Source organism: Peromyscus eremicus, chromosome 2 (assembly GCF_949786415.1).
Source record: "Peromyscus eremicus chromosome 2, PerEre_H2_v1, whole genome shotgun sequence".
Lineage (NCBI taxonomy): Eukaryota > Metazoa > Chordata > Mammalia > Rodentia > Cricetidae > Peromyscus > Peromyscus eremicus.
Genome location: NC_081417.1, coordinates 101,760,297 through 101,777,724, shown reverse-complemented (window position 1 = coordinate 101,777,724; position 17,428 = coordinate 101,760,297). Strand labels below are relative to the sequence as shown.

At 42.3% G+C, this 17,428-nt stretch overlaps 1 protein-coding gene across 2 annotated transcripts in view; it reads left to right on the top strand.

Moving 5' to 3' along the window:
* Positions 1–17,428, top strand: part of Saxo1 (stabilizer of axonemal microtubules 1) — a 99,228-nt gene that overhangs the window by 56,298 nt on the left and 25,502 nt on the right. The window contains exon 2 of one of the 2 annotated variants that reach the window (XM_059254504.1): positions 11,700–11,879. In XM_059254504.1, coding sequence (XP_059110487.1) covers positions 11,700–11,879 — 180 coding nt within the window. Of the gene's footprint in view, positions 1–11,699; positions 11,880–12,513; positions 12,614–17,428 lie in introns of those variants that run through there. The other variant, XM_059254505.1, reaches the window with a different exon arrangement.

Sequence of the window (17,428 nt, the reverse complement as noted above, 5' to 3'; positions counted from 1 at the left end):
ACAGTCAGTGACAGTGTCCAATGGGCTCAGCAGTAGCCCTAGGAAAGCTGTGGGGGGGGTGGATTATCAGAATGGCTCTGTGGGTAAAAGGCATTCGTGAAAACCTGGCGACCCGAGTTGATTCCTGGAACCCACATGAACATGGAAGGAGAGAATAGACTCTGTAAGTTGTTCTTTGTCCTCCACACACATGCTGTGGCTTTCTCCTCCTCCTGACACATAGTTTAAAAAATTTAGATGTGTCATCTAGGATAGGCCTTTGAAAGTGAAGCATTTTGTAAAAGTGGAGTTAGAAGAGAAGAGCCCGTGCAGGGAGAGATGCAGGCTCATCAAGAAGAGGGATGCAGGCTCATCAAGAAGAGGGATGCAGGCTCATCAAGAAGAGGGATGCAGGCTCATCAAGTGGAAGCTCGGAGCTGGAGGTTGAGATGAACTGTGGGAGACATTCATTTTCATGTCTTTTAGTATTTCTGATTATGCTACATGAAGGACTCAAGACACCAATCGCAAAATAGAAAACAGAGTTTTGTTTCTTGAGACAAGGTCTTGTGTTGCCCAGGCTGGCCATGAACTCACTTTGTAGCTGAAGGTGGCATTGGCCTCCTCATCTTCCTGCTTTTACCTCTGGGATGCTGGGATCACAAGCATGCACCATCAGGCTTGGTTTAAAAATATTTGTAAGCATTTGTGTCCAGCTGCATTTATAGAAAACACTGAACACCTATGTGGGGCAGTTCCTTTGAACCTTCAAATTATAGACCTGTGCTTTCCAGTATAAAAGCTGCTATCACATATGGCTGCTGAGCTGCTTGTGGCTAGTCTGAACTGAGATATACTATAAATGTACAATGAATGCTGGATTTTGAAGAGTATAAAATAAAATAGCACAATAATTTTTATACTGATGGTTTGCTGAAATGAAAGATTTTGGAAAAAAACTGAGACTTAAGTAAAGCTTTATGTTTCTTTTTACCACTTTAATGTGACCAACAGACTTAAGGTGACAGATGTGGTTTGTATTTATTGCTATCGAATGGTGTTATTCTAGAGGGAACTACTCTAAGCCCTGTCATCCATTCTAGGGTAACCCAAGTCACAGATGGCTTGAGCCAGATTCGTGTTGGAGGAGTGCCTGGTGATGGGATCTGTGCTGGGTCCACAGCTGGGTTGTGTCTATTTTTCTGAACTGCAATATTGTTATCTGCATATGAGTCATTGGGCTGGATAGTCTTCACATCCCCTCTCAGTTTTAAAGCTCTGCCTCCAGTTTGGAGCCAGTGTTCAGAGTTAGCTATTATTAATTTTTTTGTGAATTTCACCAAGTCCCTATTACACCCTTTTGCAGGTGTCACAGTAAGTTGAGATTGTTTCTTTTCTTCTCTCAAGTGGAAAGACTTTAGAGAGTCCTGCTGAATTAAAACACTCTTGGCCCTCCCCATTTCATTCCCTACTGTTGGCTCCATCTGGGCTTTCGTGAGCGGGCACCAGAGCAAGGTGGCCAAGGCAGTTGTTCAATGACACTAGTATCCCAGCTAGAAAGGCTTTCAGTAATTTGGTTCATGGTCACCAAACCCACTTTCAAATGTCCCAAGAATGGTGATCCACAAACTTTGTTTAGATGCTAATGGGTCCCATAAAAATAAGACTCCAAATCTTGTATATTTAAGCTGTACTGAGAGAACACACCAGTCATTTTCCTTTTCCTAGCGATTTATAAACACCTTTCTTTTTAAAAAGATTTATTCATTTTTATAAGTGTGTGTATGTCTTCTGTGTCTGTCTGTCTGTATCTCTGTGTGTGAATTCAGGCACCTTTGGAGGCCAGAAAAGGGCATCGCATCTCATATATCACACATATATGCGTGTGAGTTGCCCAGTGTAGGTGCTGGAACCTGAACTTAGGTCTTCCTCAAGAGCAGCAAGTGCTCCTGACAACCAAGTCATCTCTTCAGCCCTGTAAATACCTTTCTATTTAGCAGCTCTTCTTCCTATACCTATACAGTGCCCTTCTTCTGTCTCCCATTCAACTATTATTTGAATTTATTAGATGCTAGGCTAGCTTCCAGGACAGACACTTCAGATTTAGTCTTTATTCCAAGGGGCAGGTAGATGACCAAAGACATGGATCTCAGAATCTTGAGAGACGTGTCAGGGTGCTGCTATGGTACAGGCAGAGGAAGGAGATGACCCTCTTGAGCAAACTTAGACAATGAAACATTTATTTTTTACTTAAAAAGATGTTAAGGTGTCATATATGAGTACTATATTTACATTATTTCCCCCTCCCCTCCCCTCCAACTCCTCCCATTTCTCCATGACTCCCTCTCAGATTCATACACACACACACACACACAGAGAGAGAGAGAGCGAGCGAGAGAGAGCGAGAGCGAGCGAGAGAGAGCGAGAGAGAGAGCGAGCGAGCGAGAGAGCGAGAGAGAGAGCGAGAGAGAGAGCGAGAGAGAGAGAGCGAGAGAGAGAGAGCGAGAGAGAGAGAGAGCGAGAGAGAGAGAGAGAGCGAGAGAGAGAGAGAGCGAGAGAGAGAGCGAGAGAGAGAGAGCGAGAGAGCCTGCTGAGTCCATTTATTATTGTTTGTGTATACACACACACACACATATATATATACACATATACACACACACATATCTATATCTATATCTATATCTATCTATCTATCTATCTATCTATCTATCTATCTATCTATCTATCTATCTATCTATCTTTAGGGTTGACCAGTTAAGATTGGATTACTTCTCAGAGGGCTTGACCATGGAGAGGACTAATTCTCTCCCAGCTGCCATTAATTACTTATAGTTCTTCATCTAGGTGCTGGGCCTTGTGAGATTTTTCCTGTCCACGTTGGTATGTTAACTAGTGGTGTCATATGCAGGTCATGTTTAAGGAACTGTATTATTAAGATTTAATGGGTGCAGCTTTCCTATCGTATATAGGAGAGGAGATCTACCTTTTGGGCGATGTCCTGATTCTCTGGCTTTTGCAATTTTTCTCCTCTTCTCTTATGTTCCCTGAGTCTTAGGTGTAGAATTATGTTGTAAGGTGCTGGGTGCTCCATGGCCAGTTGTTTTCTGCACTTTGACTAGTTGTAGATTTCTAAAATTTTCTTTAAAGATTTTATGTGTATGAGAGTTTTGCCTGCATGTATGCATGTGTGTATGTGCTCCATGTGTGCCTGGTGCTGGCAGAGGTCCAAAGAGGGCATTAGGTTCCCCTGGTAGTGTAGTTACGGAGAGTTCTGAGCCACCATGTGAGTACTAGGAACCAAACCAGCCCTCTGCAGGAGCAAGTGCTCTTAACTGTTAAGCCACCTCTTCATCCCCAGTTAATGCATTTCTGTGATGGTCTCTGTCTGCTGCAGAAAGAAGCTTCTTTGATGAGGGTGAGACTATACTTACATGCGGGTCTAAGGATGAGTACTTAGAATGCAGTTGGGAATTACTCTGATTTAGGGAAGTGGCAGTAGTGGATTCTCCTCTAGGGTCCATGGCCTCATCACCCACAGAAAGTGGGCTCTGTTTGTAAATCTTGTAAAATTCCAGATAGGCATTCCCTCCTTTTGAGTGGGTCTTAAGTTCAATTAGACAGCTGTTGGTTGACTCTAGGATATAAGTGCCCCCATTGCAACTTTTAGAATATCTTGCCAAGTGAAACATTTTTGAGCAAAAGTTTTTGATATTTCAAAGTAAGGCAAATACTCAGTTAACTCATAAGTCTGGTAAATAAAGCCTGTCTAATAAATATGTCAATTGAAATTTCCCTTAGTGGAACTTCAATCTGTATGGAGACTTATTGCCACATTAAAACCCACTCTCAGGATACATGCCACATTGCAGAATTTTGCCATTAAATTTATTTTTCTTTTGAAATGAGTGGTTATAATATACTGCATTTAAAAGAAGTAGCCACAGCACACAAAACAGAACATTTTACTGGTTTAAAAGGCAGGGGATCTGAATAGGGTGAAGGATTGCTCTGCCTGTTCATGATATTGAAAATGCCTGACTCCAAGCTAAGCTTAATAGGATCTTGACTTTTCTCTCAGAGTGTGGGTGAGCAAAAATACATGTGCAGGGGTATTTTTGTTAATTTGAACTTCCTTACTTTTGGTTTGAGGTTTGTAGGAATCCTAAAATGGTTGGTTTGTAGTGAAAACTCAGATAATTGGACTGATTATGAATATAGAAATGAAGATACTATACAATGGGAAATGTTTTATTTTGCAAACACCAGCTTATCTGCAGAGTGAACTCATCTATGCAACAGCTATTAGGTATTTTATAAATATACATAAAATGTAATCAGCATTGTATATTAAATGCTAACAACGTGTGCTTTCAAAAGAAAAAAGTTCTATTCATCATTTCTATTGATCATTTAGCAGCAGAAAGTACAGCGTCTGTGGAAGGTCTTCTTGTAAATAGGAACATGGTGACCTCCTCATCCATGTATTCTCTCTGCACTTTTTGTCATTTCACAGTTCAGTGCAGCCTGGCTATATTAGGTGGGAGATTCTAGAAGTCACTCATAAGTTTAAAATTACATGCCATTCTGAGTAGTGTGATTAATTCTATTGCCAGCTCACTAATCATCGCTTTGTTCAATGTGTCCACCCTGTGTGTGCTGCTTGCCCTCTGATATTTAGTTAACTGCTCATCTATCAGATCAACTTGTGGTATTGAAGGGATTATGCACAATAACCCTTCTATTACCTAATAATAGTCTTAAAGTACAAAGGCATCTGGATACACCAAGGAGAACGAGTAATGTGCTTCCTTAAGTGCAAAGGTGAGTTCTCAACTTAATGAAGAAAAACGTCATATGCTGAGATCACCGAGATCTACACTCAGTTATTGCTCACCTCTTTCTAACCTCTTTCTGTGCCTGATTTATACATTAAACATAGACCTAGGTAAGTATGGATCACATAAATGCAGTACAAATAGGGTTCAGCATTGTCGATGGCTTCAGGCGTCTGGCAGTGGTTTTGGAATGGATCCATGAGCAGGAAGACTATATATCAAACATGTACCATGAGTCAAAAGCATTTTATAATAAAAATGAACAGCGATCAAGACAATATCTTCAGGCCCTTTCTATTTACAAGTATGCAAATGAAACAAAGATGAACAGGAATGTTATGTAAAGGCACTTGCTATTCATGTGGATGTATTGTGGATGATCACAGAGGGACGGACAGAATAGTGGCAGCGCCGGTGATCTGTAAACTGCTGTTAGCAGCAGGAGCAACTTGGCTACTGTTGCCTGGAACACAGCCTTCTTACCTTTCACCCTTTTAAAAAAGCAACAGACTACTTTTCAGGACAATTTTAGAGTTACAGAAAATTAGGTGGTACATAATTCCATATATCTTTTCCTTTTATTAACATTTTGTATCAGCATTGTGATTTGTTATGTAAATAAAGCAATTTTAGTAGATATGAACAAAAGTTAAATATATATGCATACGCACACTATATATTTAACAAATATGTTTAATATATATAAATAATGTGCATATGCATATATATTATTTATTGGTGCTTAGAATGAATCTAGGACCTCATGCATGCTAATCAGTTTTGCTACCACTGATCTGTGTACTCCAACTGTCATTTTTTTACTTTTTAAAAATTAAAAAATATTTTTAAAATTTAATTTTTTTTACAGCTGTTTATTTTGTATTATGGTTATTTTTTGCCAAGAGTGGTGGGATCACACAACTGTAATACTGACACCTGGAAGGCTAAGGCCGAAGGGTGTGTAACTTTATAAGAAAGCTGACAATTTGAGAGTTTGAGATCAGCCAGGGCCATATGGCAAGACCCTGCCTCAAACAAAACTAACTGACCAGCCAACCAAAACAAGTACTTTCTGTATTATCACTATTGTTTTTTTGTTCTGGTATTTGAGATAGAGCCTTATAGTCTAGGTCATAGGTCAGTTTATGTAGCCCAGGCTACCCCATACTTGTGATTCTCTTGCCTCTACTTCTTGAGTGCTGGTATTACACACTGTGCCTTATTTCTGTTGATTTTAACAAATGTCTAGCTCTCATGTGTTCTCATTTGTTTTCCGTAGCTATGATAGGACACTCTGACCAAAAGCAAATTAGGGAGGAAAGGGTTTATTTGGCTTATACTCCAGGTCGCAGTCTGTTATCCAGGGAAGTTGGGGCAGGAACTCAGACAGAGCCCCCATGAAGGAATGCTGCTTACTGGCTTGCTCACTGGCTCAGCTATTTTTTTTTTTTTTAAATACAGCCCAGACTCATCTGCTTAGGGATGGTGCTACTCACAGTGGGCTGAACCCTCCCATGTCAATCATCAGTCAAGACAATCTCTCACAGACATGTCCACAGGGCAATTGATTGAGGCCATTCCTCAAAGAGGCTTGCCTTTCCCAGGCGACTCTGAGTTGTATCACATGACCAAGTACAGACCCGTGTAGGCTCTGTGCATGCTGCCTCAGTCTCTAGGAGTTCATATGAGCTTTGATTATGTTGATTTAGAGGGCTTTGTTCCTCTGGTGTCCTCCATCTCCTCTGGCTTTTTACTCTTTCTGCTCTTCTTCCTCAGGGTTCCCTGAGCCCTGAGGAGAGGGATTTGATAGAGATATCATGTGTAGGGCTGAATGTTCCAAGGTCTCTCACTCTGTGTAATGTCTGGCTGTGGGTCACTGTACTTGTTCCCATCTGCTGCAGGAGGAGGCTTCTCTGATGATGGCTGAGCAAGGCATGGATCTGCTTTCCTGTCTGGAGTCTAGATACACTACACTATCTGTTCAATTACTACCTTTAGTTAGTCGCTTCAGTTTTGTGTGATTATCAATAAGGCTGTTAAAATATACATGTCAACTTTTCAATTTTGGATTTAACTGGGTAAACACGTAGGGTGTGATTCTTTTTTAGTAAGACTGTGTTGTGTGTACCTTGGAAAGAAGACTGGCTAGCTGAGGGCTAGGGGTTTAATTCAGTCATGAGGCAGCATGGGGCTCCAGTAGAGCCCTGCAAAACAAATAGGTAACAAGAAAGCCCACTCTTCTAGCTGTATACTTAAAAATCTCTCTCTCTCTCTCTCTCTCTCTCTCTCTCTCTCTCTCTCTCTCTCTCTCTCTCATCTATCTATCTATCTATCTATCTATCTATCTATCTATCTATCTATCTATCTATCACTTACCTACTTACCTACTTACTTACTTACTTTTAGTGAGACCAGGTCCCTCCATGTAGCTCAGCTTGGCTCCAAATTTGAGTTTCTCCCCCTTGTGCCTCTTGAGTGCAGAGAACATGGCTTACCACTTTACACCATTATCAGCAAAGACTTAAGAGTCCCTGCTCTCCTGCATCCTTATGAGTGGAAATGGCTTTATATTGAGCAGCCATGAAGTCCTGGTCTCTCATCTTTGATCCCCTCCCCCATGTGCTGTCCCAGAGTATTATGTTTTGATTTCTGTAATTAAAATTTAAGCTGTGTGGTGTTGTAAGCCTGTAATCTTTGCCTTTGGGAGGCTAAAGCAAGAAGATTTTGAGTTTGAGATCATGGGGCTATATAATAAAAGAAAAGTTAAAAATATTAATGTTATTTCTTGGTGTTGTTAAGGTGAAAATCATTGATTGGGAAGTTTATCTTAAGACACTGATATCTTCCAGGTGGTGGTGGTACATGCCTTTAATCCCAGTACTTGGGAGCAGAGGCAGGTGGATCTCTGTGAGTTCGAGGCCAACCTGGGCTACAGAGTGAGTTCCAGGAAAGGCGCAAAGCTACACAGAAAAACCCTGTCTCGGGTGGTGGGGGGGCGGAAAGATACTGGTATCTGTCGTCTTGCACCTGTCAGAATGGCTAAGACCAAAATCCACAAATGACAGCTCAGCTCATGCTGGAAAGGCTGTGAAGCAAGGGGAACACTCCTCCATTGTTGGTGGGAGTGCAAACTTGTACAGCCACTTTGGAAGTCAGTGTGGTGGTTTCTCAGACAACTGGGAATCAATTTACCACAAGACTCAGCTACACCACTCTTGGGCATATATCTAAACGTTGCTCAATCATACCACAAGGACACTTGCTCAACTATGCTCACAGTGGCACTATTTGTAATAATCAGCCTGAAAACAATTTAGATGCCCCTCAATGAAAGAATGGATAAAAAAAATGTGGTACATTTATACAATGGAGTATTACTCAGCTGTAAAAAACGATGACTTTATGAAATTTGCAGGAAAATGGATGGGACTAGAAAAAAAAATTATCCTGAATGAGGTAACCCATACCCAGAAAGACAAAGATGGTATGTCTCATAAGTGGATATTAGATGTAAAGTAAAGGAGAACCAGGCTACAATCCATAGCCCCAGAGAGGCCAGGAAACAAGGAGTGACCAAAGAGGGATGCATGTATTTCCCTGGGAAAGGGAAAATAGAAGAGATCTCCTGGGAAAACTGGGCGTGGTGGGGGCGGGGATGGGAACATGAGGGATTGGGCTGGGTGGCTTGGGGGTGGAACAGAGGGAAAAAAATAAAAAAAAAAATTAAAAACAACAACAAAATCTCCCAAACCAAACCAAAACCAAAAAAAAAAAAGATATTGGTATCTGTTTGTTTGTGTGGATACACAAATAAGTTATTCACTACTTTGCTGTGGGATGTCTTTCTCTAAGCTGTGAATATGTGTTGCTCCCACTGGCTAATAAATAAAGCTGTTTTGGCCTATGACAAGAAAGCTGACAGCCAGGTGGGAAATCCAAGAAAGATAAGAAAGGCAGAGTGAGAGGGAGACACAATCCAGCCACACAAGAAGGAAGAGGTGAAAGTGCTGGTCAGCCATGAAGCCGTGTGGAAAGACAGACGAATAGGAATGGGTTGAATTAAGTTGAAAGAGCTAGCTAGGCCTGCCATAGGCCAAAAGAGCTTTATTTATTAGCCAATGAGAGCAACACATATTCACAGCATACAGAAAGACATCCCGAATGCAAATGGACTAGACATTGTTGATGTATTTATTGCTTGTATATATTGTATATAGTTATTGTACTTATTGTATATTGTTTTTCTTATATTTTAGTTATACCTTTTTTAAAATTTTAGACCAAAAAAGGGAAAATGTAGTGATATTTTATTTGTGCTCTAACAAATAAAGCTTATCTGGGGCTCAAAGGAAAAAGCCAGCCACTATATTAAACATAGAGGTCAGGCAGTGGTAGCACACGCCTTTAATCCCAGCATTCAGGAGGCCACACTGGGAACAGAGCCAGGCGTGGTGGCACACACCTTTAATCCCAGCACTAGTTAACCATAGAGGTCTGGAGGTCTGTGCAGACAGACAGGAAGTGATAGAGCTGGGTAGAAAGAGGAAGTGATGTAGCTGGGCAGTAAGAGGAAGTAAGATGGCAGGGCACAGAAAGATATATAGGCATACAGGAAGTAGCACTCTGTTGGGCTGAGGATTTCCTAGCGGTAAGAACTTGTGGCTGGCTTGTTCTATTCCTCTGATCTCTCAGCTTTCACCCCAACATCTGGTTCTGGGTCTTTTATTAATAAGACCGTTTAACAATTCGTGTTACACTACTTTAGAAGCTATAGCAGCTGCCCTTTGTCCATCTGTAAGTAAAGAGTCTCATTTTTTAATATGTATGTAAAATGGGAAAGGCTCACTATAAATTATAACTTACATATTTATTTATAAATCATTTAATTTTTACACTTAGCCACTTGGTCAATAAATATTTACCAAATGCTAACTATGTGCTAGTCAGACTATTAGAGGATGTATCGGGGATGAGTTAGATGAAGGTCCAGAGGTTGGTGGATGAGGCAAGCAATGAGGTGGTTGATAAGAGGAAGTATACGTTGGCATTTGGAAGAGCGAGGGTGGTAATCTATGTCTTTATGAGTAAGATAGCCAGGGTATGTTTTTCTGAGAATGGAGTAATTGAGATGAGATTGGAAAGAAGAGAGGAGCAGAATTGCTGTATGAAATAGTTTGCTGCAGGTAAATTGTGCTGGATAGACTCAGAACTGAGGTGGGGACTAGGCAGATGGCTCAGTGATCAAGTGCTGGCTGTGTAAACCCCAGAACCTGAGTTTGAATCTCCAACACCCATGTAAAGCCGGGTATGGCTGCTTGTGCTTGTCATTCCAGTGTCGGCAGAGCTGGCCAGCCAGCTGAATCCAAATAGTGAGCTTCTGGCTAGAGAGAGACTTTGTTTCAAAAAACAAGGTGGAGAGTGATGGAAAGACATCATGCTCTGGCCTTTGTACATGCCTGGATGGGTGTGTGTTCATTTGTGTGCAGTGATGATACTCTGAACTGACCCAGGAACTCAGTTATAAACCATGCCAGTTTGGCTTAGAGCAGAGCCTTGGAGCACATCTATCGGAAAGAATAGAATCTTGGCGGGAGATGGAGAAGGGCAGGAGAGGAAGCCATGACTTTTGCAATGAAGGTCAGCAAAGAGCAGTATGGCTGAGAGGAAGAGAGGGCTTTGGAGAGAAAATCATGGAGGGTCAGGGAAGGCATGCTTAGGCTCCTGGACAGTTTCTGAAAGAGAAGTAGAAGAAGGAGAAGTCACACTTAGAAAAGCAGGCAGGCTTAGCAGTACAGCCATGAAGGGATGCTCTGTAAGCAGCTGTTGTGAGTGAGGGGCTTCTGGGAAGGGAAAGTACAGTACCTCATCATTAAAGCGATAATTATTCCTTTCATTTCTTTGCTATGACTTCTGGTGAATCAGCTTTGGAGTGGTGATTTAGTGAATACCTGTCCAGGAGATTGTCAGGTCCAACTAGATTGATTCTTAAGGGAGGGGACAGTCATATTTAGTGTTCTAATTCTTGGAGCAGATCAGAATGTTGAGTCTCCACCCAGGGCTAGGGATAGCACCTTTTGACCAGGGAGGCTAAAATGGGCATGTGTGATGTTTTCCTTTCTAGTGTTACAGATAGGAAGTGGGGTCTATGGTGGACCTAAATGTTCTCCAAGGGTACTAATCCTTGTATAGTTGCCTAACATTTTCCACCCCCCCCCAAGAGCTGAGACCCTAAAATCATGAGCTGAAATTAACCCAGAGGTCCAGTTGCAAAGCCATTCAGCAGAGGGGATTGGTGTCTGGACTGGAGTTTATGTTGCACCCTAATGTGAAACTCCCAGGCAGGGGTGCTCACTTAGAAGAGGGATAACAAGCCAGAGCCCCCATCTGGCATTCCTGGTCTATAACCAGGACAGGACCAAAGACATTTCCATCTTCTGACCAAAGATAAGAGTAGAACTCCTGCACTGGGGACCTGGAAGCTACCTGACCAATTTCTATCTGGTTTTTCAAAAGGGCAGTTGGGGTGTCCCTCAGAAAGGTTTGACACCATAGCCATTTATTATTATTATTATTATTATTATTATTATTATTATTATTATTAACTATTTAAAACACTTTCACAAGCATTGTGACATGTGACAACTGAACATCAGCCATGCTTGTGTGTAATTTTATGATCCACATATTATGATTAAACAGTTGAAGTTATAGACTATCTTTTAAGTTTTGACATGCACATAATATGGTAGAGGAGAGGAAAGGTTCAGTTCTTAATTTTAATGGCAGCAGTCAGTCTGCGTCACATTTGGAGGACATGGCATTTTCAGACTGAATGTATTTCTTTCAAGAAAGTAACTAACCAAACTCTCCATGTATCTTTTATAGGCGGCATCACTGTCCACATCTCCCTACGAAGATTTATGATAAAACAGAGAAACCATGTCTTCTCACCGAATACACCCAGAATTATCCTGTCTATGAGTCTTACCTGCCCAGAGATTCCTTTAAGCCCAAGGGGGAATACAAGAAAGGATCCATACCAATGGAAGGCCTGACCACATCCAGGTGAGGGCAAACAGTGCTATCGAGAAAACGGGTGGAATCAAAGCAATCATGAATAATGTGATGTCAAGATAATGGCATGTGGTGTTGGTGCAGGATGGGCATGTGACATTAGTGTTTAATGCTAATGTCCTAGATATCTCTGAAAGAGGTTCTTCTATTTGTTGGCTTCCTTAACTGTTCCCAAACACCCTCTTACTGAGAAAGAATTCTTGCTTGTTAAAGTGGGGGTCAGGAACCTAAATTGGTCTGTCTAATTAAAGGTGAGAAGTTAAGTAAGTATTAAAAGGAAAGGAGAGAGAGACAGCTCCTGAAAAAGGAGTTTTTGGCTTTGTGGCAGCCTCCATAACAACTTGGGTGGTTAAAAGAATGGTAATAAATAATGGGTCCTTTAGATGTTATACCACGGATTTTGAACTAGAGATCCCACAGTGTTCAAGATATGCAAAGAGAACATTTGATTTTCAATTGTTCCTGATATACTCTAGTTGATTTCCAAGTTGAGATTGTTGGGATCTAGGGCCATGTAGACTCGGAACTGTCTTTGTCAGTGTCGTGAAGGTCCCTAATTCCAGGGACTGGGGAAAAAATTCCGCCTGAGGGTTCTGTGCTCACAAGACTGTGTGTCTCCCATTGAGAGTTCTGATAGTGGCCTCCTGATGACGATGGTGCCTGGCTTGGTGATCTTGCGGAGTTAGGAGCATCTATTAGTGCAGTTGGGTAGGGTTTCAGACCCAGTAAGTCAGTTTCCAGGTGAAACCTTCTGAATAACGATGTGTTTGTTCTCAGCCTCCCTGTTTTTTTTGTGCTGTGGAGATAACAATCTCCATTTTCCTTCACAGCACTTAGACATTACAGATGCTTGGACAACTTGCTGAATGTCTTCCTATAGCTCACTCCTTGCATCATAATTTTGCATGGTTTTAATGATTCCAGGTGGCCCAAAGTGGAGCATGACATCTTTCTCCCAAAATAATGGAAACTTCCTCTTTTGAGATTTTGACTTGGAGGTGTTCTTATCTAAAAAACAAGTGCTGTCTTCTAGACCCTTAGAAGCCATGTCTAGGTTAGGGCAGGAGGTCCCTTAAGGGGAGAAGTAAAGCTAAGCGACTTTGGAGCTTGGTAGGACTACTGGACAGGAGCATCTTTAGAAGGGCATGTAACTGAAGGATTTGTCTTGACACCAAGCAGTTGTTGTAAATGATTTGGTTTTAAGCACAATTGTTCTGGCTCCTGGTCCATTTGAACAGTGTACCACAACTGCTTTTTCAACCAACAGCTTATTAAATGATGTGAACTTTACAGTTTGGGCTTCATTTAGCTGAGAAAACATCATCTCTAGGCTTCTAGAGCTCAAAGCAAAGACTGTGGGCTGCTCCCGAGCATTGCTTCTCGTGATAAGAGATGACAGGCCACACCCAGGACGAGTCCTGTGCACGTGCGTGCAGATGCAGTCACTGGTTAGGAAGGGGTAAAAGTGGTGTTGGGAGGTGACTTCAGACTTCATTTTCTCCTCCCAGGTGTAGCTGTTCTCATCTCTTTACCCTAAGTTTTCAAGAAACAAAGAGCACTTTATTCGGAAATCAAAAGCACTAACTTCAAACAGTATTATAATGGAAATGTATTTTCTGTCCTGAAGTATAGAAAAGGGTGCTTGAGATGTTCTTGTTCATTGTCTAAATCTTATGAGGACAAACATGTGACAATCCTCCGGGGCAGGATCCCTGTCCCACCTCCCGGCTCCGAGGCCCTCGGATGTGGGAGCCCTACATACCCTCCTGATGCCGTTTTTTTTTGCAAATCATAAAATTAACCTCTGACCTGAGCTAAGTTATCTTTGCCTGTGCCATTTATAACAATCAAACCATTTCCCAGCAGGTGGGCCTCAGTCAGAGCCACAGCAACAATAAATCCAGTTTACATCAAGAGGTCCCCAGCTACTGAAAGAATTTCCCAAACTATTAATGATTACAGGGCTTTAAAAAGAGAAAGGGTGGGATCCAGTTACTAATGGGGAGGAGGAAGAGCAGGCCTGGGAGCTGGGTATACCTCAGTCATAGGGCACTATGTGTAAGGTCCTGTGTTCCAAGTCCTGAGGCTGAGGTTTTGGGGTGAGGGTGGGGGTGGGGAGGAGGGGGAGGGGAGCTGACAGGGGACTCTTTTTTTTTTTTCCCCTTTTATCCTACCCTAGGAAGAGGAGCCAGACAGAAACTCAGAGGGAAGTCAGTCACTTTCCTGTGCCCCAGCCTCATGGCTTCTCATTGCTGGGGTGATTTTTCACAGACTGAGGAAAAGTTGAACTACTTTCAGGAATGCAAAGCAGCCTGCCTCGGGAGGCTTTTAGGGGAAGGGGTGTGTCATCCCATGTCTGCATAACCTCTGGGTCTGCGTGGATTGTCACCCCTCTGTTCCCAGAACCCTTATTGCTACGGCACTTCGCTCATTCCCCTATCTACAGGTGGACTCTGCACAGTGTCTGAGGCTGGACATGGGGCTCCCACCTGCTGCATGAAAAGTCATTTGGTCCCGGCTTGGCTGAATTTGGTGATTAAGTCCAGACACAAAAACCACCTGGCTTCTGGAAAGGCCATCAGTGCAGCATGAAGCATGATTACAGCTGCACATAGCTCTTACTGACCATAAATTGTAGGGATTTAAAGCAGGTGTCAGAAGGGGAATGTCTGCCATTTCCAGCCCTTCTTACTGGAAAACCTTTTTTTTTTTTCCCTCTTTTTAAAAAATTTGCAGCCTTTGGTAATTCCCTTGCAGAGGATTTGCCTTTAGTTCAGCTAGATCTGACATCAATTTATAAAGAAAGTTTGCATTTCTAGCCTCATTTCCCGTTAGGCATGTCACTGGATGAAACACTTGGGCCCCCAACTTGGGACAGTATTTGTGTTACCTAAACCAGCTTCAGCAGTGTTAAATAGTACCTTAAAAGGGAGCGGGACACGGGCAAAGTGGGTTAAAGGTGCATGAGTATGTGCACGGGTGTGTTCGTATGGGGGGAGGGGAGAGAGGGGGAGTGAGTGAATGATGGATTTGATTTAAAGGTAGGGGATAGGGAGGGTGAGGGTAGAGTTACTAGTATAGAGGAGAGAGAGAGGAGAGAAAAGAGAAAGAGATTTGGCTTAAAGGCAGGGGACAGGGATGGTGGGGTGGAGTGGAGTTACTAATATAGACTCTTGTTTATTGATAAGACATTGATAAATCAGGGAGATTAAGGGAGGGAAGAACTAAGAGAAAGGACATCTGGTACCTGTTTCCAAAGACAGGAAAGATGCTAGAAATGGTAATGAGCCCAGTCTTGACATGTTGGTGGAAACGTATGGGTTTTCTTTGCAGATGGAGTCTGGACTCTGCTACTCAAAGCTACAGTGCTCGGGTTACCCGTGTGGCTGGGGTTACCTATGTGGCTGGGTGGGCCTGAGGATGGACGAAACAAGCAGATAAGGTTCTTAGCACTAGGATTGACTGGGGAACTTCAGAGCCTTTGACTTTGGTGTGCATCCTTCATTGAGTTTCTGGACATTTTGTCCATCGTTAAGAATTTTATGTCCCTGGTGGTCTGTGTCCCTGGAGTTCTGTTTGTTTCTCTGTCTTAATCTTACCTCTTTTGTTCAGATTAGACAGCTTTTAATCAGTTTATCTTCAAGTTACTGAGGCATTCCTCCTTTCTCTAAGCCCAGTGAATTATTTTTTTCTAAGGGTAATGTATATTTTAGATTGTTTTTTGAGATGAGGTCTCATTCCATATCCCAGGCTGGCCTAAACTTAGGATCAGACTCCCATCCCAAGTACTGGGATTTGGGGACTGTAGGGGTGTGGATCACCAGACCTGGCTTTAGCTTTTTGAGTTTCCATTTGGTTCTTTGGATAATAGCTTCTAGTTCTCTGTCATTTTCTAGCTCTTAATTTATTATGACCTGATTTTTGCCTTTTCTCATTAAGTATAGTTAAAATACCTGCTTTGAGATTGCTTGAGGTACATGGGTCACATTTTCCCGCTGTGTGTTAACTTTGTGTTGGTTCTGGACAGTATAGTGAATGTTGCATTTGGAGACTCTGGACTGTTTTCTTTTTTTACCTTCTTCTGAAAAGTATTTTCGTTTGTTTGTTTATTGGGCAGGTAAATTTTGATTAGGCTCAAAGTGCAAATTCCATGTCTTGGGTGGCAGCCCAAATTCCTTTTCAATTCAGTTATCCTTAATTCAGAAGCCTGCTTCTGGAGTGTGAGGCAAACAGGGACCTGGGCCCAGCGTTTTAGAGGACTTTGGCTTTGGTTCCTTCCTTCCAAGATTGCCTCACATTTGCTTTTCCTGCTTTTTTTTTTTTTTTTTTTTTTTTTTTGAACAGAAAGAATCTGGCACAGGCTGGTCTTAGCTGCCTCTTCTGGCACAGGCTGGTGACTGCCTTCAGGCTGGAAGCTGTGACTCACAAGCAGTCCATGGAAACTGAAGCAGCTAAGGCCGAGCCAGGGTCGTTCCTTCCCCCACCTGCTGGCTCTACCCTAGAACCTGTGGATGGGGCTGACTCTAGTCCTGTCCAGCAGTTTAAAGATGGTTTCTTCCGGACTTCATGGAATGGGACAGATGTGAAGCTCTGCCTCAGCAGGATTTGAGGAGCTGAGAGCAGAAGAGGAGATAGAACTGTAGAATTCGGATCCTGGGTGGTTGTACTAGAACCCACTTGCTTCAGGGATGACGCCCCATTGGGATCAAGCTTTGTTGTTTTGCTAAGGGGTCTCTCTCAATGTTCTGGAAAAGGTTCTCCAACTCTGCCTAGGACGACAGAATGACTTCCTTAGAAGGTGTCTTTTGAGCTGGGGAAGTTTGAAAATTACATATGAAAATAATGAATAATAATGAAATAACAAATTGAAATAAACCAAAGATGAAGAGTCCCCCCCCCCCCCAATAAGGCGATTGTAAGAGGACAAATCATGAGAAGCGAGTTGACTGAGGCCAAGGAAAGAGATGCTCAAACATGAATTTGAGGGTAGACACGGTGACTAATTTATGTATGCAGCAGGCTAAGGGTGAGAGAGACTGGCTCTGAGATGCTTTGGCTAGCATATGGAGTAGAATTGTATTTGCTGGTTGGGCAATGTGTGGGCAGAGGGGAAGTTATGTAGACCCTTTCTAGAAGAGAGAGGGGATGAGGAGAGGCCCAGGAGAAAATAGAGTCTGTGTGTGTGTGTGTGTGTGTGTGTGTGTGTGTGTATTGTGTGCACGTGTGCGTGTGTGAGCATGCACGCACCATATTTCGTTTATTTTTCTTTTAAATATGGGAGAGACTGGGGCAAGTTTAAATATTCACAGAAAGGAGACAGTAGGGAAAGATGTGAAGCCATAGCTAGCAGATGAAGTTCTCAGGAGGGCAATTTAGGGGAAGGTTTGCAGAGAGAGATTTGCTTTGGCAAAATGGAGGGACGCCTCTTAAGATTACATTTTAATATGATTGATTCCCTGGCTTCTATAATAAATTCCGAAATTTGCATAAATACTAAACTATTAAAAAAGTAACTGTTGCTTGGCTCCTGTGAAAATTCT